Source organism: Spermophilus citellus (assembly GCF_964194105.1).
Source record: "Spermophilus citellus genome assembly, chromosome: 16".
Classification (NCBI taxonomy): domain Eukaryota; kingdom Metazoa; phylum Chordata; class Mammalia; order Rodentia; family Sciuridae; genus Spermophilus; species Spermophilus citellus.
In genome coordinates, this window is record NC_138196.1 from 1,548,339 (window position 1) to 1,573,865 (window position 25,527).

Genomic DNA, 25,527 nt, shown 5'->3' on the forward strand with positions numbered 1-25,527 from the left:
ACGAGGGTGTGATACTGTGCCCAGAAGGAGGCTCAATTCTTAATCTTGTCTTAACATTTTCCCACTGCCATTAATCACTTCAAAAGGAAAGCAAACCAAGCCGGTTAAGAATTAAGAAACCACATTTTAATCAATAAATATGAACATTTGTTAACCAGTTATTAGGTAGAGAGAATAAAGTAATGTATAAAGAGCTCAAAAGAGAATATCACCTTGAACACAAAGTGCTAAAAATATTTGCTATAAACTTCCTCACTTATAGAATTAGAGATAACAAAAAAAATTTACTCAGAATAAGGTCTGGAATAATTTAAAAAGTTCCAGGTGTATTTTCATACGAAAACAAATTATTTTGCACATAAAGCAGAAACAGATTATTTTGTACATATGTAGATTATCCGACAGCTCAATGAATAAATGATTGAACGGGTGAACTGCTGAACACCAGGGAATATGATCACTATGTTCACATTATGGACCAGGTCGACACTCGTTTCTCCTCCCTTATGATCCCTTGCTCTGCTCTGTGTCGGGGGAAGTCACCCTTCCCAGGTCAGCCACCAGCTGGCTTCCAGTTGAGGTGGAATGGTAAGGTGCTGGTGGAAGACAGAGAGGGGAGGCCAGGGCATCTTTGGGTATCCAACTCAGCTCTGTCCTTGTCTCCATCTCAGGTGGTGGTTTTGTCCTTGCCATGACTCCATTTCCCAGAGTCCTTTGGTAGATCCAGCTCTCAGTAGGCAGTTCCATCATGGTGCCAGTTCCTGTGACTGATCTGGTTTCTGGACTCCGGAAACCACACATCCCCCATTATCCTCACAATCCCAAGTGTAGTAACAGCTTTTTGCTGTTGGTTTCTCTTCTGTCATTGATGTAGATGCATTTCCTGTATTAAATTCCCTCGATTGAAACACCTAGAATGGCTTCTATTTTCTGGACTGGATCCTAACTGACACATACTAGAACCATTAATTATTTTCCTCTTCTCACTTACCTGGGAATGTCTGCATGAGAATCTGCATTAAGCCAATAAAAATCCACTCAAACCACACAATGCCCACTTTCTGCAATACAGGCCAATGAGTATCCCCTCAGATTTTTTCCTGACAAAAATTGGAATTCTTTTCGTGAACTGCAAACATGACCCTGACTCTCTACCAATGTCACCATCAATTACAGTGGACACAGCCAAGAGGTCATTTTTGTTGCATGTACTAAGTACAACAACAAGGTAAGAGAAATACAAACAAAATTAATCTTAAGTGGAAATTACAAAGTCATTGAATGAAGAACATTGTAAAAAAAAAGTCTCTGAAAATTCAGAGAACATAAGACAGCACCAGAAAGTTTCTTCCCTGTTGAATCAATAAATTTTCCTGAAATTAAAAATCTCATAACATTTCTGGATATTTCAAGAGCTTCAAAATAATAACAATAATAACCTGACTCATCAATGAATGATTCGTAGCTTCTCAGCTAGAAGAAATGGCTACTTGGGGAAGTAGAGTTCTTTGGTGAGCATGGAGACCACGCAGGGGATCTGCTTTTTCTCATTGAAGCACGGGTCCTCAGACTGGGACTCAAAGTGCCTGGCTACCCTGTCATTCACCCTGGTGAGGATCTGCATGATCTCCAGGTCTTTGCCGTGCTCATCCAGGATGGAGCAGAGGGCCTGCACAAACCAGGAGCCTTTGCCGGGGTTCCTCCATGAGTAATAGCCTTTGAGAGGAGAGAAATGAGAAGATCCAATCAGTTAACTGTGGTAGCTAGTGCACTCACCAATAAGCATGAGCTGTCAGTCTCTGGGATCTTCTTCATGCCTGGCTTTTTGGAAATGATTCCCTTCTAATTTGTACACAAGTCACTAATGAGAATCATGTTGATGAGAACAAACACCTTAGATGGAGAAAATTTCATGAAGATGCTAAAGAATGCTTTGGGTGTTCTGTAATGGAAATCCAATAACAGACAATATTACTCAGGGCTAGTGTTGGTGGATGTTGCCAGAACACTCTCCTGCATCTGCTTTGATAGAGTTATCCACATAATACCTAGGAGATACCTACGTGAGAGTGAGACACATCTGCTTCTGGAGATTTCCATAAGAAAGGCGGAGGCCCAGGCTGTAACCCTGCAACTCCTCACCATACAATTGGGGTGAGTGCAACTTTCTAATTCAAGCCTAGAAGAGAGCTTTGCAAGGAATCTCAGAGAACTGTGAGAGTGTTCTTGCTTTTGGCGGGGGTGAGGGGGGACACAAAACCAGAGCTGGATGCTGCTGAAGAAATGCAAAGGTAAGGGATGCTGAATACCTTAGGGGCTGAGGCAGGAAAGCCTGCTGCCCCGAGGGCTTGGCACTGTCAGGGCAAAGATGTGTTCCTCATGGACCCCACACGCCTATGGGCGGGAAAGTTAGCTCTAGGCTTGTCCTGGGTCTTGACCAACAGGTCTTCTTGAAGAAGCAAGAAGACCCCGGATGAGAGAGGATACACCAGGGCCCTAGAGGATGTCTAGGGGTTGAGGAAGAAACCAGGAAGACTAATCAGGAATAGAGATGCAAATACAAGGGCTGAGGAGGAGGAGCAGGGCCCAGGGAACCCCGGATGCAGAGCAGCACTGAGTGTTCCAATCGTCTGCCTGGCCAGGGTATGAGAGGTCAGATGACCGACCATGGGACTCACGTCTTATCCCTAACCTTGCCTCCTTCCTTCCCAGACTCCCTGTTATATTTGACTCTGGAAGAATCTAAAAATAGATCTTTCAAATGGAAAGCTATTGAAAAAGCTGAAAGATCAAGGCCCCTTTAGCCATTTAGCCCTACAGCAGGGCTGAGGAATTGGGAGAACTTTAAAGCCAAGTTGAGTTTGGAGTTTTAGTTATTATCTCTGACTGGACATTCTGGTTATAGTTTTGCAGCTGTCTGTGACTTTTTAAAAGTTTCTATGGTATTGTCTCATGTCTTAGCATAGCAGCAAATCTATGGACCTACTGCAATTTTCATCCAGAGACAAGGGAAGAGTCCACTCCCTGCAGGCCCCCCACTCCCCCACCTTCATTTAAAAAGAGAGTGCAAGACCAATAAGGTTGGTTGTCTTTGGTTTCCATGATGAGCTGTGCTTCTTCCTCTTACTGCCACTGAGTCACACTAGGTGAATGATAATTTTTATAACAACCAGTTCCAGAATAACAGTCAATACATAGTAAGTTACTGTGTAAAGTGATTTAGAATTCTCTCCTGCAGTGCAAGGTACCGGTAACTACCTGCATGTGGCCTGAACTAGGGCTTTAGTAGGGCACATACATTATCTCATTCAATATGGTATCCTGATGAGGCTGGGCATAGACTACCATCTCCTTGGTTTTGTGACCTCTGACCTCTGGCCTACAGGGGCTCCAAGGTAACCATTCAAAAGTACGAATGTCATCTTGTGACTTGCACCCCAAATAGCTTCCGTGCTCCTCTTTATTAGAATTAAGTTCAGGCTGCTTAGTGTATCACACAGGGCCCAAGACAACAGAGCCTCTTGCCATGCCCTGTCACATGCTGTGCTATGGAGTGAAATATGCCCTCCACCCCCAAATTCATATGTTGAAGTTCCAGCCTCCAATATAACTGTATTTGGAGACAGGACCTTTATAGAGATAGTTTGGAGTAAATGGCGTCACAAGAGTGAGTCCCTGATCCAACAGAATTAGGGTCCTTATAGGCGGAGACGCCAGAGACCTCACCCACTCATGCTCTATCTCTCCCGGCCATGTGAGGATACAGTAAGAAGACAGCCATTTACAAGACTTCACTAGCAACCAAATCGTTTAGCACCTTGATCTTGGGCTTCCCAGTCTCTAAAACTGTTTTTTAAGCCATCCAGTCCATGGCATTTTGTTATAGCAGCCTGAGTTAACTGATAAATCCTGATACAATCTTAAGTTTAGCTAAATGCATTCGGCTATTTGACCTGCTTGGCAAATAATCCTTCTCTTCCCCTTCTCTGAGTTTTCAGGACTCAGTTACAGAAGCTCCTTTTAAGGAACAACTCTCTCGCCTGCCTCCCTAGAAGAGTTCATCTTTCTTCCCTGAGACTTTGCTCAGAGCACATACAACTCTACCACCATGTCTGTTTACAGTAACATATGACTGCCCTTACGCTGCCTCCTTCCCAAGATCAGGAAGGCCAAATTACTTTCTATCTTAAATGATCCTTAAAACTTGTGAAGTTATTGTTCTCTTAAGATCCCATCTGTAGATCCTGCCAGAGCTGGTTTTTTTTCAAAAACACCAATCTATTTACTATAACCAAAACCACTGCACCAACCATTTGACAAAACTGTCATTGCAGCTGGGAGAATTCTAACTCAGTGATGGTTTACATCCAAAATAAAGGAAGGACTTTCACGGAACAGTCTCAGGAAAGCACGGTGCTTGGTAAATAATGAGGAGGCTTGCTCACAACTGGCATTTTCTGGTACCTGTGAGTATGAAGGAATCCTGGCCCAGAAGTTGTGTATGAAATCTCTGCCTGACCTTGGGCACATCTCTCAAGGTCATTTTAATTTTTCCATCTGTAAAATCAGGACACCATAACACCTTTTCTAACTAACTACACTTTTATCATAAGGATGACACAACGTAAAAGACACAAAGTCCCACTGTAAATTACAAAGCACCGAAGAAATGTTTGTTTTTATAATAACTTCCTAATAATAATAGGAACAAGTGAGAGAATTCAGCTTTTCTGGACAGAAAAGTGAACAGGCAGAATAACGGTCCCCAAAGATGTCCACATCCTTACCCTGGAACCTGTCACCATATTATCTTATGTGGCAAAAAGGTCTTTGCCAATGTGATTAAGGTTATAGAACTGAGATGAGAGGGGACTCCGGGTTGCCCAGGTGCGCTAGTCTAATCACTAGAGCCCTTTGCAGCTGTGGTCAGAAAGAGGGAGCAATGTGAGAACAGAGGAAGGGTCAGGGAGATATGAGGTTTCTGGCTTTAAATGGAGGAAAGGCCACAGCCGACGAACGCAGGCAGCTCCGACATGGTAGGAAAAGGCAAGGAAATGGGTTTCCCCGCTGAGCTTCCTGAAGGAAGGTAATTCTGACAACTCATTTGGGGATTCTGATTGCCAGAACAGCGAACAACGCATTTGTCATAAGCCACTGTGTTTATAGGACAGGTTGAGTATCCGTCATCCAAAATGCTTGGAAGTGTTTCAGATTTCAGTGTTTAGGTCTTGGAACATTTACATGGTCTTTACTGATGGGGCATCCTGACAAGAAAAATGCAAAATCTGAAATGCTCCAAAATCCAAACCTTTGAGCATGTTGGTGGCTCAAAAAGTTTCAGATTGAAATCATTTTGGATGAGGGATGTTCAAACTGCAATTAATTCACGCAGCAACGGGAAACAGGGAAAGGCCTCGAGGCTTCGGTCTGATGGTGGAATTGGCTGGTAAGGTGAGCAGAGGCAGCTAACTGGATACCTGGGACTGTGGAATAAGCGAAGAGGAAGTCGGCTTCCACGGGGATCTTATGTCTGGGATTAGCATCGGTGTCATTGATGGGCCCTGAGTCAGCCTGGATCCCGTCATCGAGCTCTGTCCCTCGACAAGCCTAAAAATGAAAGGAGAGATCACTTTGTGGTGTTGGGAACAGAAAGGCACGGGCCGTTCATTGCTGTGTCCAGATGCCAGGGACTGTGATATCAGGCCCATACGAGGAGCTCAGTGGTCCTTGGATGAATGAGTACGTGAATGAATGATGATCCCAGTTAGGCAGCGAGGCAAAGTGTTGCAAGTCTTAAAGAAACCTTCTTCCTTTGGGATCCAAGGCAAATACATAAACCAACCACTTAGAGCGGAAAAACCAAACCCAAATTTGCATGCCCCATAGAGACGGAGATTTGCAAAGACAGTGCCACCCCAGTCACCCTACAGTCTTTTCCCATTTGCAGTCGTATTGACTTTGAAAAGTGATTACCTGAATGAAGATGAGTTTGGGTTTTTCTAAAAGGGTTTTGCATCGATCTCCCCTAAAATGGGCCATCAATTCCTTTATTGGTGTCACGCCATCTTTACCGTAAATTAAATTTTCTTCTCCGTGGCTTAATAAGATGCAGGCGAAGCAGGCTGAGTTGGAATGGTCCTCCTCAGAAGCTGCAGGCAAGCAACATGAACACTGAAAATTAAGACTGAAGCCCTGTGGACCTCTGATGTGGCACCCCCAGAGGGAAGCAGGCAGCCGCCCAGGACTGCTGGAGGGGAACCGGTGAGAGGTGAAGGGTGGTCAGGGATAGGGCTCCGCTCAAAGCACGGGACTGTCTGCGGTGACCCTTGAGTGGAGACCAGTGGAAGGAAGTTAGAGAATTCTGAAATTCTCACTTGGTCTACACCCTGGGTGGAGTGGCTTCACGAAGAGTGACCCTAAGGACCCAGGAGCCAAGTAGCTGCCAGAAGGCAGCACACTGGGGAGCAGAAGGGCATGGCCCTGCCATTGGTCGGGTCTGGGACAACGGGCAGGTTACTTAACCATTGATGCCTTGGTTTCCTGGTTTGTAAGTAGAGGTGGCAGAACCTGTTTAATCAGTTAATATTTGTCAAGTGGGCCTCATGCAGGCATTTGGCTAGAGAAAATAAAACGTTATGTCAATGAAATAAGCCAGTCATAAAAGGACAAATGCTGTGTAATTCTACTTTGACGAGGTACCAAGTGTAGTAAAGTGCACAGAGAGAAAGTCGAATGGCCGTGGCCAGAGGCTACGGGGAAGGGGACATAGGGAGCTAGTGTTTAATAGATTTGATGCTTCAGTTACGGAAGATGAAGAGAATTCTGGAGGTGGACGATGGTGATGTTTGCAAGCAACGTGGACATGCTTAATGCCACTGCACTCCACACCTAAAGATGATTAAAACGGCAGCTTTTACATGATACAAATTTTTCTCTGTGATCAGTGAGGGGGCGAAGAATGATATTTAACATTTCATGAGCACCTACTCTGTGCCGACACCTATCCAGGTACTTCACACAGACCGTCTTATTATTCTCACTGGGCCCCATGCAGAAGGTTTCATTTTTCTTCTTTCACAGATGAAACATGGTTGGAATCTCGCAGGGGTGCCACAGCACTGGCCACAGAGGGCACAAGCATCGGAGCCTGGGAGCCACGCTCCAATGGTGCTGCTAAGCCCTCTGCTTCATTGGTTCCAGAGAGCCGGCGTGGCCTCTGCTGTTCCCATCACTGAGTCACCTGTGCGAGGATCTGCCCGGTGACTTCTGTGTTTGTTTTGATAATAGAGGGGCAAGGTGAAGGTGATGAATGTTGGAATTCTTAGCTTATTTTAAGATAAAATGAATCAGGACAGAGCTGGAAAGTGAGAGTTTCATCCTCCCTGGGACCCAGACCACACACAGTCAAGGAAAATCCCTGCTTTACTGTTTTAATAGGATGCGACGTGACCTGCTCTGGGCTGGGGCAGAATTCACTTTTCCCAAGAACAGAAACCAACACCTGCCCTCGTGCCTATGGAGGCTATTATACTTGGCAAAGTTAATCCTCCAACCCCAGGAAACCAGCGGAGCGGGGAGCATGGTCCATGTTTCAGGAAAGTAAAGAGATGAGAAAGGTACAGTTGCCTGGCCCGGGGCACCCAGCTGTTGGCACTGGTACTAGACCCACAATGGAACTCCCGATTCCTAGGGTGTTCTATTACACAACCTACTAGGGCAGAGGAGTTCAAATTATAAGATTCAAGTTTGAAGAAATTAGAAAAAAGCCTAATTAAAACTGATGCCTAGTTAAAAAAGAAAAAAAAAGAGGGTAGAGTCGTCTTCTTTTCTAGAACACAGCTAAGATAAGCAGCAATGAACTGTCTACTCCCTCTGGGTCACTGTCAAATGAATCTGTACAACTTGATCTTCAAACAAGCCCTAAATTCCAGAGTAACCTAAGTGACATCCATTAGATGGTGTGGGATATAGAAAACACATTGGAAGACGGGCTGGGGTTTGGTTCTGTCCATAATTTCCTCTTCAGTATGTCTCTATCCCTACATTTATAAAATGAGCATGGTACTGCTGGGAGCCAGCATCGCAGGGTTTGTGATAAAGATTTAGTGAAATGAAATCGTGGACGTGCTGCAGTTCTGAAGTATATGGGGATTATTATTCTCCATCTGCCACGGGGAAAAGTTTCCATCTCAACTCCATTCTGCACTGGGGGCTATAGATTTCTTGCCTCTCTAGGAATCAGTCCTATGAAGCTACACCGATTCTGTATGTTCACACCTGTTTCTCTTGTGAGAGCTTAATTAAGCTGCTTTTCCGGAGATACTCCAGTTTTCTGAAAGAGACCCGCCTCTAGCAGCACAGGCACAGAGTGGCCAGAGGAAGAATCATCCCCAGGCGGCAAATCCTCTGTGCTCCCGAGACCAGCCAGACACAGCTCCTCTCCACAGAGGAGGAAGGCAGAGGAGGGTGAGCGCTCACCTCGTTTCAGCAGATCCTGCATCTCGGCACAAGAGCAGTCATTATAGACGGTCACGTCAAAACCCAGGCTCCGGAAGCACTTGAAGAGGGCCTCAGCATCTTTGTCAGTTCCGTTTCGGACGCACATACCTGTGGGAAGCGAGCAGAGCCACCAATAGGCAGTGCTGGGTGCAGGGTACCACGGAGCCAGGTGCCCAGGTGCCGGTGGCAGCTCCAAAGTACATCCTCTGAGTACATAAAACACCTTCCGAGGTCACGATTTCAATAAGCAAATGAAATGAGGAGCAAATGCACAGGAGAGGGGACACCGCCTGCCCTCTTCCTGTAGCTCTCAGCCCACTCAATGACAGACAGGCCCCTTGATTCCTAGCCTCGGTGGCCCTTGGTCAAAGTCCCTTATCAGCTAATGTACACGGTGGGACATGGGACTGCAAGTTCCTGGTTTCTGTGTATCCCCGCCCCTCCCAGAAGGCCACCTTTGGAGAAGAGCTGACTGTGACAGGATGTGGGCAGAGCATCACAGCATTTCTCTGTTGAATGTCCAACACAAACTGGAGAAAATGGGACGGAATGGGAGAGGGAACCCAGGCCACAGCACCCACCTGTCACTTTGTCGAAGTTCTTGTTGTTGATGATGATGCATTTGCCCACCTTCTCAAAATTCATGTTGTACTGATACGTCGGCACGCAGTCCCGGGGGATCCTGACAGATCGAGTGGAACCATTTTTATTCTTCTTACTGGGAAAGATATAAAACCAGTTAAGGGCTGTGGAAGAGTCATGGCCCTTTGTGCCCAGGAAAGTCGCAGGGTGCAGACCTGGGGTGGACAGATGGCCCTGTTGAACTGTCATGTTTAAAACAGGTTTCCTGGTAAATTCTGCTAGATGTCAGAGTGATGCAAATTAAAATCACAATGTGATCAGGACACACTCACCAGAATGGCTACCGTGTGAAAGAAACTGAGTGTTCAGCGTCTGGAATGATCACACATGGCTGGGGGAACCTACTTTGTACTTCCACTGTGCAAAACTGGCAGATTCCACTAACACTGAGCTCACACACACACCCGAGGACAGAGGGACTGCCTGGAGCGCAGACAGGTTTACCCAAAGGTTCCCAGCAATCGCCCCCAACAGGAAATAATCCACTCGTCCATTCACAGCAGAGTGTCTCAACTGCTGACCATTCATGCCGTGAAACAGACGCATGAGAAGGAACGGACCTTGACAACATGGAGCAACGAGAACAAACCTCACAAATACAATGGTCAGTAAAGAGCCAAACAGAAAAGGCACCCGCAGCACTTAGAAAACTAACACCTGGAACTGGACGTCTGCAGATGGTTTTTCCCGCAGTCGGAGGCTTAGGAACCAGAAGGGACCCAAGGACTGTCTCTCAAGTGTGTGTCATGTTTTGTTCCCTGGTATAAGCGCTGGTTACATGCGGTGTCAGAGAAAATTCACGTGTGTGCTTTTCCATGTGGAAATGTTATAATTTAATAACGCATATTTAAAAAGAAAAAAAGGAACAGGGCAATTTAAAAAAGAAAGGAGGGCCCTTCTTATCTCCAGATGACTGGTGGTCCAATCTGCCAAGTCTGGCATGCAGGTATTGTGGTGGGAGCCCAAGCCATTCCCAGAGGGCAGGGGACCCACGTCAAGGGAGAGTGGGAAGCAGCCCTGCCACTCTCCAGGCCAACACGAGCACCAGGAGGGGACAGACTTTCATGTGTTCCGAAAATCGCTGAATTCCCAACACACGGAACAAGGACTGGCTTGTAGGTGCTCAATAAATACTTCATAAGTGAATAGGTTGATTGACTGAATCTTATCCCTCACTGTATGCACGAAACCGAGGTCCACAGGAGGCAGGGGATTGTTCAGGCAGTGACGGGCGGAGAGGACCCTCACCTGGCCTCCGACATGCTCTTTGAGAAGTGAGACCCCGCGCCCGGGAGCATCAGTCAGGACGACTCACCATCCTGCTGTGGTGCTCTCACCCCGAGGTGCTCTCAGCAATTCTGAGGGGAAGAGGCCTTTCTCCCTCCCCTTCTGCCTGGGCCCGGATTCCTGACGGGCTGGGTGTGTCTAACGTCCTCTCTCCACTTTGTTGTGACCTGGTCCTCCACCTTCCCGAGGTCCCATTTCTTCCGAGATGCCTTTGTATTTTCAGAGAATATCCTGAATCCCTTCTCTTGCCTTCTCGGGCTCCTCCCCCACCCCTCTGTGCTCAGCAATGCCAGCTTTGCTTCACACCATGTCCCCAGAAGGCAGCACGGCACCCAGGAGCGCTGGACTTGGGATGGCAGAACTGTGTCCACTTCCCCTGTGTGACCTGGCCAGGGAATCCCTGCCCTTCAGAGCACCTACATCCTCTCCTATCCATGGCGCTGCTCACAGGCAGCAGGTGCAGCCCTCTGGAGGTGTGGGTGGCCGCAGTCCTCCCAGTGAAGATTTCCCCCTGCAGACAGGAGCGTCAGCAAAAGGCTCTGTGGCTCTGTCCAAGGACAAGCTCATGGGCAGGACTGACAACGATCGACAGAGGACCTGGAGGTAGGTAGGTTGGAGGGTGAGGCCCACCTTACAGGTGATAATAACCATCAACCGGTCAGTGCCTGCTGTGGGTGAAAGCTCCCAGCTGCATTTTCTCACTGAATTCTGTGAGCACCCCAAAGACAGAGGTGGGTGCCACCACAACCCCTGCTTTAAGGATGAGCAGGGGAGGCCTGGGTGGTAAAGTAACTGGCTCAGGGTGAGTGGGCACAGACTGGCACCGGCCACCTACGGGTAGGCGCTTGAGTGACCTGTTGCCTGTTCTGCATTTGCACAGACAGGAAAGTTGACGTTCAGGGCTGGCATGCCTCCCAGAGCGGGCTTTACTAGACTGGTTTTCTTTGATCAAACTCTGTCTTTGATAGGGAAATTCATTACAGGACTTACTCTTCTCCCAGCTTACTCGGGAAAGTTGGTGTCTAAGCTGTGGCTTTTCTTATACCCGGCCCCTGACTGACCGAACCTTTCAACCAAAGGCAGCTTCAGGGTGGGCTTCATCCAGCATTCTCCTCAACCTTTCAAGAAAAGACCAGGAAGGGATAAAAGGAGAGAAAACTGAACAGCAAGATTCCTGGGCCCTGAAGGCCATTTGAAAACCCTAAAGGGATTAGCGAGTGTGGCCAGCGGAAGTCACGTGTCATGCACTGGGACTTTGAAAAGATGAATTTCTACTTCTATAGTCTGAGATTCAGATCTACACGACAACCACCAAGTAATAAACAAGCTGTGACTTTTTTAAAGGTGCCATTAGCTCATCCTCAGCAAAGAGCAAAATAAAACCAGCAAACGTCTTTTACAAGAAAAAAACAGGTGGGTACAGGTTACACGAAAAATGAAAGGTCTCTGCTTCTATCACAATGAAAATCAAAAATTAATTAATTTCTTAGTTACAAATTAATTTTGTGAAATTAATTAATTTGGGGGAATAAAGATACATACACATAGTTATGATGTGTACCTTAAAATGAAACATACAATGTAATTTTTAGCCCTGATAAATACCTCAAAAGTTCCCTTATCTCTCCTGCCCTCAAACTGAACTCTGATTTTTTAAAGTGAACTTGATATGTGCTTCCTCTTTCTGGATTTGAGTCAGTCAATCTTAACGTTTCTTTCTAACCCAAATAGCTTTTCGTTAAACTCAGGTCTTCCCATGCCACAGAGGTGCGTTACAGTGTGATGATCAGTTCAGTCTGATCGGATTTGTGTTCCTAAGAAGAGCCAGCTTTGGGGGACCAAGCCAGAGCGGTGATTGCCACAGCAGTACCTGGAGAGACCCACTGACAAGGAGGACCCAGGCCAAACGGAGGGAGACCAAAGTCCCCTGCAGACAGACGCATTCTGCAGGAATGAGCCTCCGAGATTAGTCCCCCTCCTGATAGCTCCCAGATGTGGGGGACACCTTCTCTCTGGGGGATAATCCACCCCAACTCTCCAAGTCTCCCTTCAAGACTGTGGCAAGAGCCACCCTATTGGCAGAAAGTGATTTCCCATAGAGGTCCCCTGACCCCATGGCCATTTCTGAGTGTCCCAAGGATTCCTGATCTCTAGGCTGGGCCAATCAGTCCTCTTGCCTGGGAATTTGAAACTGGAATTGAGGAAAAAAATCAGTTTTTCTCAAAGGACTAACTGAGAATTGCTGGTAGCCACGCTTCACCATGTGTCCTGAGGAAGTCAGAGGACAGGTTGGCAAAGACCAAGGTCTCTGTGACGGTGTCCCTGGGGCTGCGCTCCCCTGCACAGGCTCAGCCCTCTCGACAGCTCGTGGAGGCTCACAGGGCACAGGCGGACCCAGAAAAGCCCTATAGGTCACGCACGCCCTGCTGATCTGTCTCTGAGCACCACCACCGTAGTTCACAGGGTATCTTGCTGCTGGCTCCGGCAGGACCCTGGGCGGCCCACATCACCTGGTCTGGCGGAGTCTGCCTGGTTCACGGATGTTTCCCAGCTTCTACAAAGTGCTGCACACAGTAGGTACTCAGTAATATTTCATAAAGGAATGAAAACAAAATACAATAGAGCAAGGCCCTGCCTGCCCCCAACCAGTGACCCTCGGGCCAGCAGAGCATTCCAGAGGCATTAACTAGGTATCCACTCAGGTTCAAGGGTCCCAAGTCAGGAGGAAAAAACTACAGAGAGGGAAGCTTTTCAGGGTGGCCCCTGGATGGGGATTCTCTTGTGGAGTCCTTCTGAGGTGAGATCCGGTCCTACCTGGAAGCCCTTTTGGAAGGCCAGGTTTTCCTCCTGCATTTCCCTGCCCCTCTCAATCCCAATCTCGCACCTTCATGACAGGCCTCAATTCGATTATTCACCTAGGGACTCACTCCTCTAAGAGCCAGCAGAAAAGCAGGAAGGTCCAGTCTGTGGCTGGACCACGAAGCGGGGGTGGGTCTTAAATCACCATCACACTCCTGCGAAGAACGAGGCTGTGCTGATGTGGACGGGCTCCAGAGAGCAGAGCCCACCAGGGAGCAAGACTGAAGTGCAGACCCCCGGGGCGCAGGCTGCCTGAGGGGGAAACTGAGAAGAAAATAAAACCGTTTTCTTCATCCTCCTGGAGGATGGTGCTGTGGATAAATCCCTGGGTTCTGGGGTCGCACTACCTCTGGGTTTGAATCCCTGCTCCACCACAGAGCTGTGTGATCACACCCCAGGTTGCTTAACCTCTCTGTACCTCACTTCCCTCACTTGTAAGGAGGACACAATAACGGCAGCTACCTCAGACTTACAAACAAGTGAACAGCCACAAAGCACTAAAAGCGCGTGGCATGGAGTAAGTGGGAAAGAAATGTCACCATCAAGACTCATGGTTGGTCACCTGTGTTATGGGCAGCTAGCAGCAGGACCACAGGCAAGAGGGAGAGAATCTTCCCGGGACAGCTTTTTAAATTACATGCATTATTTTAAACATTAACCTAAAAATTACTATTTGAAGAGTTAAAAGTCGTTTGCCACTACAACAGGACCTCAAGATCTGGCCTGTGTTGAAGATTACTGGCTTCGTACATTTTTGTGCTACTTGTTAAGGGCTCCCTGGAAACCCCATCTTCCTGAGCAATTTTAACCTTCTCCCTAATATTTTAAACTTTTCATTCCTCCATGTCAACACTCACACAATAATAAATACAGTTGATTTTTTGCTCACTTACCCCTTGGCATTTTTCTCATTTAACCCCGGCAATTCTGAGGCACCCGCCCCACTTCACAGAGCATGATTACGTCAGCTTGTTCTAATCAAAGCAGGGCAGGGCAGGGCCCGACTTACCCCGAGGAAGAGCACCATTCTCCTATTCCCCGGCGGCTGGCCGCACTGAGATTCCAATCCTGCCCTAGACGTAGAGCAACTGGAGCCAGGCTGGCTAGTTTTCCCGCAGAGGCTCAGACACTCTCAAGTTTGAGGCCCATGGCACAGACCATCTGCCCACAGCGTGGCCTCTGACCTTTCTGTTCCCCTCAGCTATTTCTGGGGCCCATAAGAGCAGAGAGGGTGCTGCCCCCCCTCCCCACCCCACACCCCCCCCTTCTGGCGGCTCATATTTGCTTAAAGAGCCTCCTGGAGGATGGTGTTGGGTCCCGTGCAGGACAGAGCGCAGCTGGCCTCACCATAGCATCACCTATCTGTGTGGACACAGCCTCTCAGCCCTGCAGCTCTGGACCAGAACCTCAAACGTACCAAGCTGCAGGGCACAGGCCCTCTGGGGGGAGCCCTGGGCAGCACGTGGCGTCTTTAAGGCCGAGGGTGAGATTCATGACTCTGAAACCTGATAAGTTCACTCAGCTCAGACAGTAGGGCCCAGCACTGAGTCACAGCTACAGTAACACCATCACCAAAGGCTCCCAGGAGATGCCACCCCAGGCAACGCCATCCTAGAACATTTCTCGTGTGTAACACATTGTTTGGGGTCTCCTGGGTGTGAGCAGAAATTCCCTCTGGGTTCAGTCAGCAGAGGCACGCTTTGTGTCCCGGTTCTAGCAGCTAAAAAGGAGTTAGCATCTGCCCAGAAATCAGCTGCTGGGGTCAGATTAACAACCGGGTGGGAAAGAAGAAAGGGCCTGGGGGCTGGGGAACTGCACTCCTTAACTAGCCCACTGCAAGAAGATGGCAGAGCTCTGCAGCAGGGCTCCGCAGGGTCTTGGGGAGGGGCCCAGGAGGAAATAAGCAGCTTTCAAAGGTCCAGATTAGAACCTTCTTCAGCCAACCATCATCCCAGGCATACGACTTCCTACACGTGGCTGTTCTTGTGGCCCTGTTTTAGGAACTTCCTGCAGAAGACCTGGACATGCACGTCCTTCTCCTAAATGGGACAAATGGGACACTGGGCAGAGGGACCTCCTCAGGGATTTCTTAGGTGGTGAACAAGCATCATGGATGTTTTCATAGACTCAGGCTTTACAACGTGCACAGACAGTCCTTATCCCTTGATTCTGCCCAGTATGCACCACGGTAGAAAACTGGCCCCAGGTTTCTGATAAGCCAGATTCTACTGCTTCCCATTCTACCCATCAACCCCTCCACTCTGCCTCAGCCAACTGCAGATAAACCTTGCCTTTCTCTCGGCCCTTTTTACTTTTGGAAGACTTTCTTCCCCAAGATCATTCTGCTAAGAAGAAACAAAGGGTTCTTGCTTTGGAAGCTGCTGTTAAATGCAAAGTCCACGATAAATCAGACCAGTGAATTCAAAGTTCAAAATCCTCTTAAAAGCTCAGGAATCCCACAATTGGCTGCAGATTTTAAAAGAATAATAATAAATCTGGCCACTAAGTCACTGAGCTTAGCGTGGAACAGGCAAGATCACAACAAACTTGATACCCTGGTGGGATGATTAGAAAGTCACTGAAGTGTGCCCTGAAGTGCACTGGGAAGCCCATCCCCAGGACCAAGAGACGGCCAGGCCCACCACCCTGCTTCTTGGGGTTGCTTCCTGGCCAACACGGGGCAAGTCCTTTATCTTCATTTCCTGGGGGCCTGCGGGTGAGTGCAAACCTCTGCCAGGAACACAGATCGTGCCTGATCAGCTACCAGGAAGGAACCAGATTATCCCAACTTCTCAGGTCCAGAGCCAGTTCTTGCAACCTCTAATCTCAGTGTGAGGCCAGCGTGGTACGTTTTCACCACAACCAAGAGTCAAAAATTTACAATCAAGCTCTGCTGGGTTTTTAGATGAAAGATCCTCCTTAAAGAATCTCCAGCAGCTCATTCCCTCAAAACACTACAGAATAAAAGTATTCTGCCTGCTTGACAAGGAGGGGGCAAGCCTCAGAGAGCAGCAGTGGAGTTTTTACAATCCCCTCTGGGTACCCTCGTTGGAGTAGATAAATACAGGTCTTATGCTCTCCCAGATCCCCTGGGCTGCTCACAACCTGAATGACGCCTTTCTATGTTTGGAAGGGAAGAGAAGCTTGCAAATGGACTCCTGTTTGTTTCCTAAAGTGCCTCTGTGGACAGGACTCCCAGTAGCTGCTTCGTGTTTGCAGACATTCCTCAGCAAACACTAAGCAGAGCTTGGGCCTGCGCCTCCCCAGGGCTCGGGTTTGCTAGCTACTCTGTCTAAATATTTGGGGGATGATTCATTCATGGCTTCCACAGAGGGCATCCCCACAGTCGGCCTTAGCACACCAAGGCCAGGGCGGAGCAGGGAGGAAAAGGAGGTGCAGGGCGGTACCTGGCGTCCCCATCGGGAAGGGGCCCCCTCTGCAGCAGAAGCAAACTTCGCCCGGCGACGACAGGGAGCGAGTTTCCCTCTTCTCTGTAATAATAAAAACTCAACATGCTCCGAGCTCCACAGGGGACGGGAGACTGGCACAGGCCCCGTGGGCCCTGAGGGCCTGCGACTGAATCAGCAGTGAGCTGCACGCTGGAGTTTTCCATAGGACCATTCAAACCCCGGCTGGGAAGGTCACACTGGCCTCTCCCTTCTTTGCTGACCGGCAGAAACTGGCCAGCCTCCACCCCGCAGCAGCCCCCACCCCGGACGCCTCCCCAGGGCAAAGGCAACTTTCTAAGAGCGCGGGGTCCAGGGGGAGGGGAAACCCCTTCCGTGAACAGGCAGCCAGCAGAAGGAGCCTTAAAAGTAAAACCCAGAACAGCGGCGGGAAGGCCGAGCAAGAGGCGGAGTGACCATGGAACACGGCATCCTGCAGCTCTGTGACATGACGAACAAGCACACGTGACCCACCGCTCAAGTGCCAAGTCGACTGAAGCCTGCACACAGCAAGCACATGCGTGGCAAGATCCGTGGACATGCACCGACGACAGGAAGTGAATCTGTGTTAAATCAAAACATTCAAGTTCACCAGGCTGTTTTTTCCCCTGCTTCTAAAGGTAGTCAGACCAGGAACACCAGGGACATCAGGAGGCTCCAGGACACGCCCAATGCCTGGACCTGCAGAAGCAGCATGTAAACCCTTCCTGGGGTCCTGCATGGAGGGGATAGCCCTGGGGTTAATGAACTTTCCCATCTCGACCCCCAAGTGCGTGGAGGAAGACGCAGACACACAGGACCAAAGCACGCCTACTCGGCCTCCAGTTTGGAGATGCCTCTCCCAGTGTCTGGGTGGGGACCTGCAGTCCATGCTAACTGCCGGCTGATGGAGGGGCGACCACCCTGCTCCCTGCGGCCCTCCCCACGTGAACTGAGCTCTGGGAGCAAGACAGAACACATTTCTTTCTCCCCGAAAAAGGGATGATCAGATCTCTCTCTGATGATAAAAATGGACAAAGAACTTTAAAAAAAATCCAGGAGCAATAAAGGCTGGCATATTTTCAAATAGCCTAGGAGAGGGAGCGGAAGACCCAGGAGGTGTCTGTGTGTATAGAGGGCAGGCCCAGAGCTCACAACAGCTAAGGTGCCTGGGTCCACACCCTGGAGTCACCCCACCCTTCCTTTCTCTTTCTGAGTGACACACAAACTCGCCAGCACAGGCCCTCGCCAGACGCAGGGCCAGTGAGCTCAGGGCAGAATCACGCAAGGCCTTCAAACATGTTTCTCACTTGGGATCCCCGGCCTTGCTCACTGCGGAGGCCACAGGTCATGTTCTCATGCAGCTTTTCTAGTACTGGACTTAACCACTCTATTCTAACAGCATTTAAATTTCTAGTACTGTGTGTTCCAGTTGGATGTGGTGGGTCCCCCCAAAACTCAGGTTGAAGCTGAACTGCTAGTGTCATGGCATTGAGAGGCAGTGGGACCTGAAGATGTGACTGTGTCATGGTGCCCTCACCAAGGCATCAGTGTCGTTCTCCAGGGACAGGGTGGTTCTAACGTTCCCCTCTCTTTGTAGATGCCCACTTGTTCTTCTGTTTCCTGTCACAGAGTTGAAGCAACATAAATCCCTCACGAGAAGCCGAACAGAAGCTGGTGCCATGTGCTTGGGCTTCCCAGCCTCCAGAACTGTGAGCCAAAATAAACCTCTGTTCTTTATAAATCATCCAGACTCAGGCATTCTGCTATAGCAACAGGAAGTGGACTAAGACACTCTGAAAATCTGATTATTTACCTCCTTCTCTCACTCTTTTCATCTTGATTTTTTTTTCCCTTCTGGAAGAGCTAGAACCCAAAATACCCAAAGAAATTCTATCTGCATAGAGGATGCAGCTTCACAGTTCCTAAACTCTGACCATGTTTCATTTTAGTGACACGTGGTTCACTACTCCTGAAACGTGCCCTGTCGACCGGAGGGAGGGTCCCTGCTATCCTGCTGCAGCAGCTGTCCCTGTACCATCCCACAGCTGAAGTGAAGCAGAAAGTGTGCAGTGTGTATGAAGAATTGAATTTGCTGACCCACTTGGGTGGAAGCAAAAAACTGCTGTTGGAGGATTAATGTGGTTGAACAGCTCGATGCCACCACAGTTGTGGGTGGCACTTGACATCAGGGTGGGAATACTAGACTCCAAGTTAAGTAAGCCTGTATCTTGGTACAGTCCTGCTGGGTGACTACAGATACATTACTTTACCTCTCTGGTCTTATTTTTGTTGCTCAAAACAGAAGGGAGTTAGGTAAATGAACTTTTAAGGAGTCTTCCAATTTTAACAATATGATTCTGTGATTTCTTCCTCATTAGATACATTCTGGTTATTTTATTAGATTCTCACACCAATCCAAAGGTGTGAGAATGGATATCCCCATGATGCAGATGAGGAAACTAATGCTGAGAAAAGTCACATGACTTGCAGTAGGCCCTCAACTACAGCATGGGAGGCAGGACCAGGATCTGATCCCAGGTTGTCCAATTGGATTCCACCTCCACTGTTATTTTACTTAGTTTGATAACATGGCTGCTTCAATATGGCACTAATATGACACTGCAAATTTGGGAACAGACATCTATTATTCTTTTTATTTTGGAGCACAGCTTCATTTCTCTGGTTGTACACAATGTAGAGTCACACAATTTGTGCAGTCACACATGCATCTACGGTAATGATGTCCTTTCTCATCCCACCATCTTACCTACCCCTATACCCCCTCCCTTTGGCCCTAACTAAAATTCCTCCCTCCATTTTTCCCATGCCCTCTCCCCCCATTATAGATCAGCATCCAATTATCAGAGAGGATATTTGGCCTTTGGTTTTCTGGGATTGGCTGACTTCACTTAGCATGATGTTCTCCAACTCCATCAATTTACCTGCAATGCCATGGTTTTATTCTCTCTTAATGCTGAGTAATATTCATAGTGAATATATATCACAGCTTCTTTATCCCTTCATCTACTGACAGGCATCTGGGTTGGTTCCACAGTTCAGCCATTGAGACCCCTACAAGTCTGAAGGCACAATGTGACATCTTCCTTTAATGAAAAGGAGATGCTCTGGGTGGATTTTCATGTTCCTATGTCTTTAGGGGCCCAGACCTGCCCCCTCTCAGTCAGCAGCTGTCACAGCACAGCACCAGCCTCATGTGGAAGGAATTCTTTGAATGAGCTGAGGTCTGGCCTCTTTCCAGAGCACTGCTTCCTTTCTGAATGAAAAGGTAGCCACCTGATCGTTCTTATAATTACACAAATAACACATTTTAAAAACAGGGATCTGTTTACATACAACACGCCCTGGAGGAGAAGCCTGAGCTGCAGGCAGGAGGAAGAATTATAACCAAGTGGCATTTACTAAGCACCCTCCAGGGGACAGACTGGAAAACAAAGACGATGCCAAAGCAGCAGCCCATGTGGCCTGAGGCTGTGACCCGAGCCTGTGCCTCGAAAACAGGGACTTGGTCACATTTGGAGAATAAGCCTTTGCTCCTGCCCTCTCTCTGTGGGGAGCTGGAAGGATCAACTTGTCAGCAGCTCAGCAGGTCCCCCAGGGCCCCACCAGGCCAGAAATGTGAGACAGGGGACGGGGGATCTGTTTGCCACTTTGCTTTTATTTTCTTGAATTCTGACTCCGAGCAGAGCCCAGAGAGGAGCGAGGTGCCCTAAGGGGAACCTCTCCCAGGCAGCTGCTGCGGGGCTTGGGCTGCAAGGGCTCTTGGTGGCTCCTGTCATCAGTACCCAACTCCCCCCGCCAGTGGCTTCCACCCACCTTCCCCAGCAGAGTCTGGGTCGGTGGCCTAGCCTGACCACCATTTCTGTCATGGCCCTGTGGCTCTGCCTATCTCCCGGGACCCCCAGCGCTGTTTCTCTGAGAAGTGGAGGTCCAGTTCCGGCTCCTTGCCTTACCTCCCCTCTTAGCCTCCCCCAGCAACCAGGCTGTATCCTAAAGAAGCCTAGTCAATAGCTGCAGTCCCAGCCTGGGCATTTAATACACATTTGACTTTATATCCAGTGCAGGGACTGCATGGCTCATGGGGGTGGCAGGTCACCTGTGCTAGGTGCTCCAGGGTCACCTTTACATCAAGTGAGATCCTTCTTTGCAAGGTGCAGTGGCACCGGCTATAGTCCCAGTGGCTTAGGAGGCTGAGGCAGGAGGATCACAAGTTCAAAGCCAGCCTCAGCAACTCAGTGTGGCCCTAAGCAACTCAGTGAGCCTCTGTATCTAAATAAATATGTTAAAAAAAAATCCCTCTTCAAGGGCACTGACCACACGGGCCTTGAGCTAGAAACTGGCACATAATGAACTTAGACTGTACCCATACCTATTTGCCCTAAATAAATTTTTAACAATACAAACAATAATTTTAAACTATCTTGGGTAATTTTTATCTGTGTTTTCTAGATATTCTTCAATAACCAGAGAATGAGGAACATATTTCTAATATATATATATAAAGTTTAAGAAGAGTCCAGAGCAGGCTGGACTAGTCAGGGCCCCTGGAATGGAAAGAAAACGATGCTGTGCTGCCACCTAGTGGCCGTGAGAAAAAAGTCAAGAGAGCTGGGAACTACCCAGGGCCAGAGACTTACCCAGGCTTCTGGGCAAATGGGGGCTTCTTTTCATTTTTGAGAATCCTGCAAGGTTTCCAGGGGAGGCTGGGTGGGCTGTCTTGTTGATGAACTAGAAACAGGTGTGGGGCACTGCTGCCTCCCTCCCTGTCTCCCTGATGGAGGTGCTGAGCATTCTGGGCCAGGGAATGGGATGGAATGAGAAGGAAGCCATCTGCCCCTAGCTGCAAGGAGCATCTGAGGAGCCAACCACACTCTGGTGGTGGGACACCTGGTGCCTCTCCAACTCCTAGATCTCTAGAAGTCACCAACCTCTGAATGCCATCTCAGGTCGCCCCAGTGACTTATGTCTTAGCAGAATAAACAACCCCAGTTAGAGTCCTGACACTGTCCAGGAGCCTGAAGTGATGCTGGACACCCATTCTGTGCCTCAGATCACAATCTATGTCTATGACCAGAGGGCACGACTATTCTGTGACCCAGGTGCCACCTCTCCTCGTCTCTCTTCTTCAGGCTCTCCTTCCACTTGGTCACAGAGTCCTGTTGCTTTTACCTACCTGGCACCTCTGGAGTCTGAGTGCCCTGCCTCACCTGCCCATCCCACTGGGCCTGGACGACTGTCCCAGCCTCCTGGTTTGCTGCCCATCTCCATAGATCCCCTCTCCACTGTAGCTCAGGGTTCCTGCATCATTTTTTAAAAGGCTGTGTTAGTCTGTTTTATGTTGCTGTGACAAAATACCTGAGAAAATCAACTTAGAAAAGGAAAGATTTATTCTGGCCCGCAGCTCATGCACCTTTGGGGACATAACAAAGACACAACTGATCACATCACTCTACTGCTTAAACCCTTTAGTGACTCCCACTGTCCTTAGGATTGATTCTAAATCACTTGTTCCCAGGCCGCCTGCCCTCCACAAATGCAAGGGTTGGAAGGAAGGCTGGGCCACCATGACTCTGGCTCCCACTGCAGCCCTGGGGCCAGCCCTGGGGCATAAAGGTGGCAACAGAGGCCCTGGGTGAGAGCTCAGTTTGAGAGGCAGGTGAACACAGGTTCAAACCTGGGCTCAGCTGATCAACAATGGGACTTGGCTCAAGGGACTTACTTGCTCTCTGTCACTTCAAATAGTTCATGAATGAATAACATAATAAATTATCGACCAAAAAGGGCATCTAGAGTGGTTAATTTTAAAGTTGCTGATACTTTCCTAGACAAAAACAATTACACCTTAATGAGGTTCAAAATGAGGTTAAAAAATAGAATAACAACTCTAAATTCTCAGGGTATGTCATAAATCCTAATTGAATGGTATTCAAACTGACTTCCTCCTGGTCGTGTTACCACTTAATAGGTGGAGAGGGTCAGATGGCTAAAGAATGTAAACAAGCAACCAACATTTCGCCATCTAGAAGAATAAGACATTGAATTACCATCCACTGTAGCTCAATATTCTTTAATAATTCAACAAGCATGTCTTATGCTTCATGCAACTAAAACAAGCATTTCAGATTCAGAAAGTGGCGTTTAATTTAAATATTTTGCAAAGATACTCGGGGCTTATTTTGATAATAAGAAACTTGATGTCAGACAGGTACAATGGACCAGAATGTAAGGACTGAGGGGGACAGAAATCACACCACGAATCACAACCGCTTAGGCAAAGTAGGGTTTAGGCCAACGTCTTCAAACAGGGTACTCAGCGACTTTGGAAGGGCTGCAGACACGGCCACATCCTCAATTTCCATTTATATGTTTTTCTCCTAAAACTAGTCTGTCCAAAACACCACTACCTTTTCAAATCCCCCCACCTCCACAGCACCCATCTGAACCTCTCTACCTGCTGTCCAAACCTCCAGTCACCTAAGAAGGGACACATAAATATCCTATCCATGGTTTCCTAGAATCAAGCTCTGTGGTGGGGCTTCCTGTTACACAGGAGTCTGGGAAGAGTGAAGTACACACGATATTATGGGGTGTTCAGGGCCCCACCTTGAGCTGTTCCAAATTCACTTATGTATTGAAACACACACACACACACACACACCCCGGAATGGAGTGAAAGCAAAGCTGGCTCTTGTTTAATGACCTTGCTTCTTTCATCCCCTGATTGTCCCCCCAAATTTCATCAGTGCTGAGCTAGAGTCTGTGAAATCAAAACCAACACTGACTCCAGGAGGTAAACATAGGGCTGGGTTTTATATCCTTTCCTTTCACCCTCCCCCCATCTGTCCGTCCGTCCGTCCGTCCGTCCGTCCATCCATCCATCCATCCAAGAATTTGAATTTAGAATTCAGAAACAAGATGATCATCACAGGATGCCTAATCAGCATTTCTTGGACTGAAAAATGGAATCGGATCTTCACTGACAGAAAGCAAGTCCAGTCAGGGTACCTGGGTGCAGAAGCTGGCTGTGCAGGTGACATGGGGGAGGGCAGTTCCATAAACGAGCAAGTCACGTTGACAGCTCCCAGGTCTTGACATTTGCTTTAAAAGGATAATGATAAGATATTTACTAAAGCTACTTTAAAATTTTTTTTTTTGTTGAACGTTTTGAATTAAACAGGTTTGTCCCTACGTAAAAAGGGGAGTGGGTTTAATAAACAATTGTTTGGGAAGTTTTTGAGTGCATTCTGGGAGAACTTCCCAGAAACTGAAAAAAGAACAATACCTCTAAAGATTGGATAACAAGGCCTTTGTAGGTCAGGTAATTTCCAATTCCTTCTTTTCAACATAATTGAAAGGGACCCAATCGAGTTGTCATTTTTGGCACAGAACTCAGAAGGAAGAATTAAGATACATTACCATAACAAAATTCCTACCCTCCCATGAACTCACTCATGATTTTTCAGTACATATAGCTCTAAAAATGAAAAATAGGAAAAAAGACAAAATATCAAACTTGTTCTTATTCCAGCAACTAGTATTATTTAAAGATTTATTTAGAAACTAATTTTAAAAGCCCATCTGCTTCATTAATAGTTGAAAATTCATTGCAATTTCCATTTAGAATTATTTTGGTAAGGAATTACTTAAAAAATATTAGTTATTTGTTAACATCTTTTTTTTAGATCAACTGTGAGTTAATAATGGCTTAAATAGTTAACAGTCTAGGATAAATTTCTTTTAACACTCACAATACCTGGAAAATGTCTTAAATGCACACAGCCACACATGTGCACACATAAATATGTCAGGGATGTATTCTGTATTCTATCAGAATAAAATGTAGGGGGATGAATTTAAAAAATAAAAGAACATCAGAGTTCAGGGGGAAACAAGAAACAACTTAAAAACTAGCTGTTGAGAGAGTTGTCCATTTTTTTTAATCTCTATAGATTTGGATCTCCCTGGATATATTTAAAGAAATATTTTTTATATCAATGTTTACACACACCATTCTTTTTCTTCATTTCTGGGGAGTTTAGCAAAGCTTTACAAAGACTTGTGAAATGTTGATTAAACAATTCCTGTTTCTCTTTTCACTTAGAGGCAACCTGCTTGACCCAAATCCTCAAAAACGATGGGAAAAGTAGAATACATCATTCACGGCTACCTTAACAAAAAGTCTCTATGTCACTTGAAAATATACAAGGGACCAGGTAGTTTGGCAGCATTACTCAACTCTTGAAGGCAGCTGCTCCGAGGAGCCTTCCTGAGGGGTGGGTAAGCCAATTTACCTCCTGGCTTTTGAAAGTTCCCAGGAGTTGGGGCTATATTTTTCAAGTATTTCACAGGATATTCTTTTCTTCTGGTACCAGGGATTGAACTCAGGGGCACTCGACCACTGAGCCACATGCCCAGCCCTGTTTTGTATTTTATTTAGAGACAGGGTCTCACTGAGTTGCTTAGCGCCTCGATGTTGCTGAGACTGGCTTAGAACCCAAGATCCTCCTGCCTCAGCCTCCCAAGCTGGTGGGATTACAGGTGTGCACCACCACACCCGGCCACAGATCCATTCTTAACCACAGATCTGAGTGACCTCAGTACCCTCTGCACTTAAAGAGGCACTCTGCAGCTTCTCTCTGGCATCTCGCACGGCCATCACCGTTCCTGTGTTAGCTGAGCACAGCACTGCAGTACCTCCACCGAGGGTGTGGTCACCAACCTGGCCGGCCAGGTCACTAACGGGAAGGTCAAGTGTGCAGACTCCGGACAAAGGGATGAGTCACACGCGGGATAG

At 47.7% G+C, this 25,527-nt stretch overlaps 1 protein-coding gene across 2 annotated transcripts in view; it reads right to left on the minus strand.

Moving 5' to 3' along the window:
- Positions 1-283: 283 nt before the first annotated feature.
- Positions 284-25,527, minus strand: part of LOC308634925 (caspase-7-like) — a 32,078-nt gene continuing 6,834 nt past the window's right edge. For both annotated transcript variants that reach the window (XM_081269121.1, XM_081269120.1), the window contains exons 3-7: positions 9,081-9,217; positions 8,479-8,607; positions 5,974-6,149; positions 5,478-5,607; positions 284-1,716 (exon numbers count right to left, since the gene is read on the minus strand). In XM_081269121.1, coding sequence (XP_081125247.1) covers positions 1,487-1,716; positions 5,478-5,607; positions 5,974-6,149; positions 8,479-8,607; positions 9,081-9,217 — 802 coding nt within the window. In that variant the 3' untranslated portion in view covers positions 284-1,486. The remainder of the gene's footprint in view (positions 1,717-5,477; positions 5,608-5,973; positions 6,150-8,478; positions 8,608-9,080; positions 9,218-25,527) is intronic.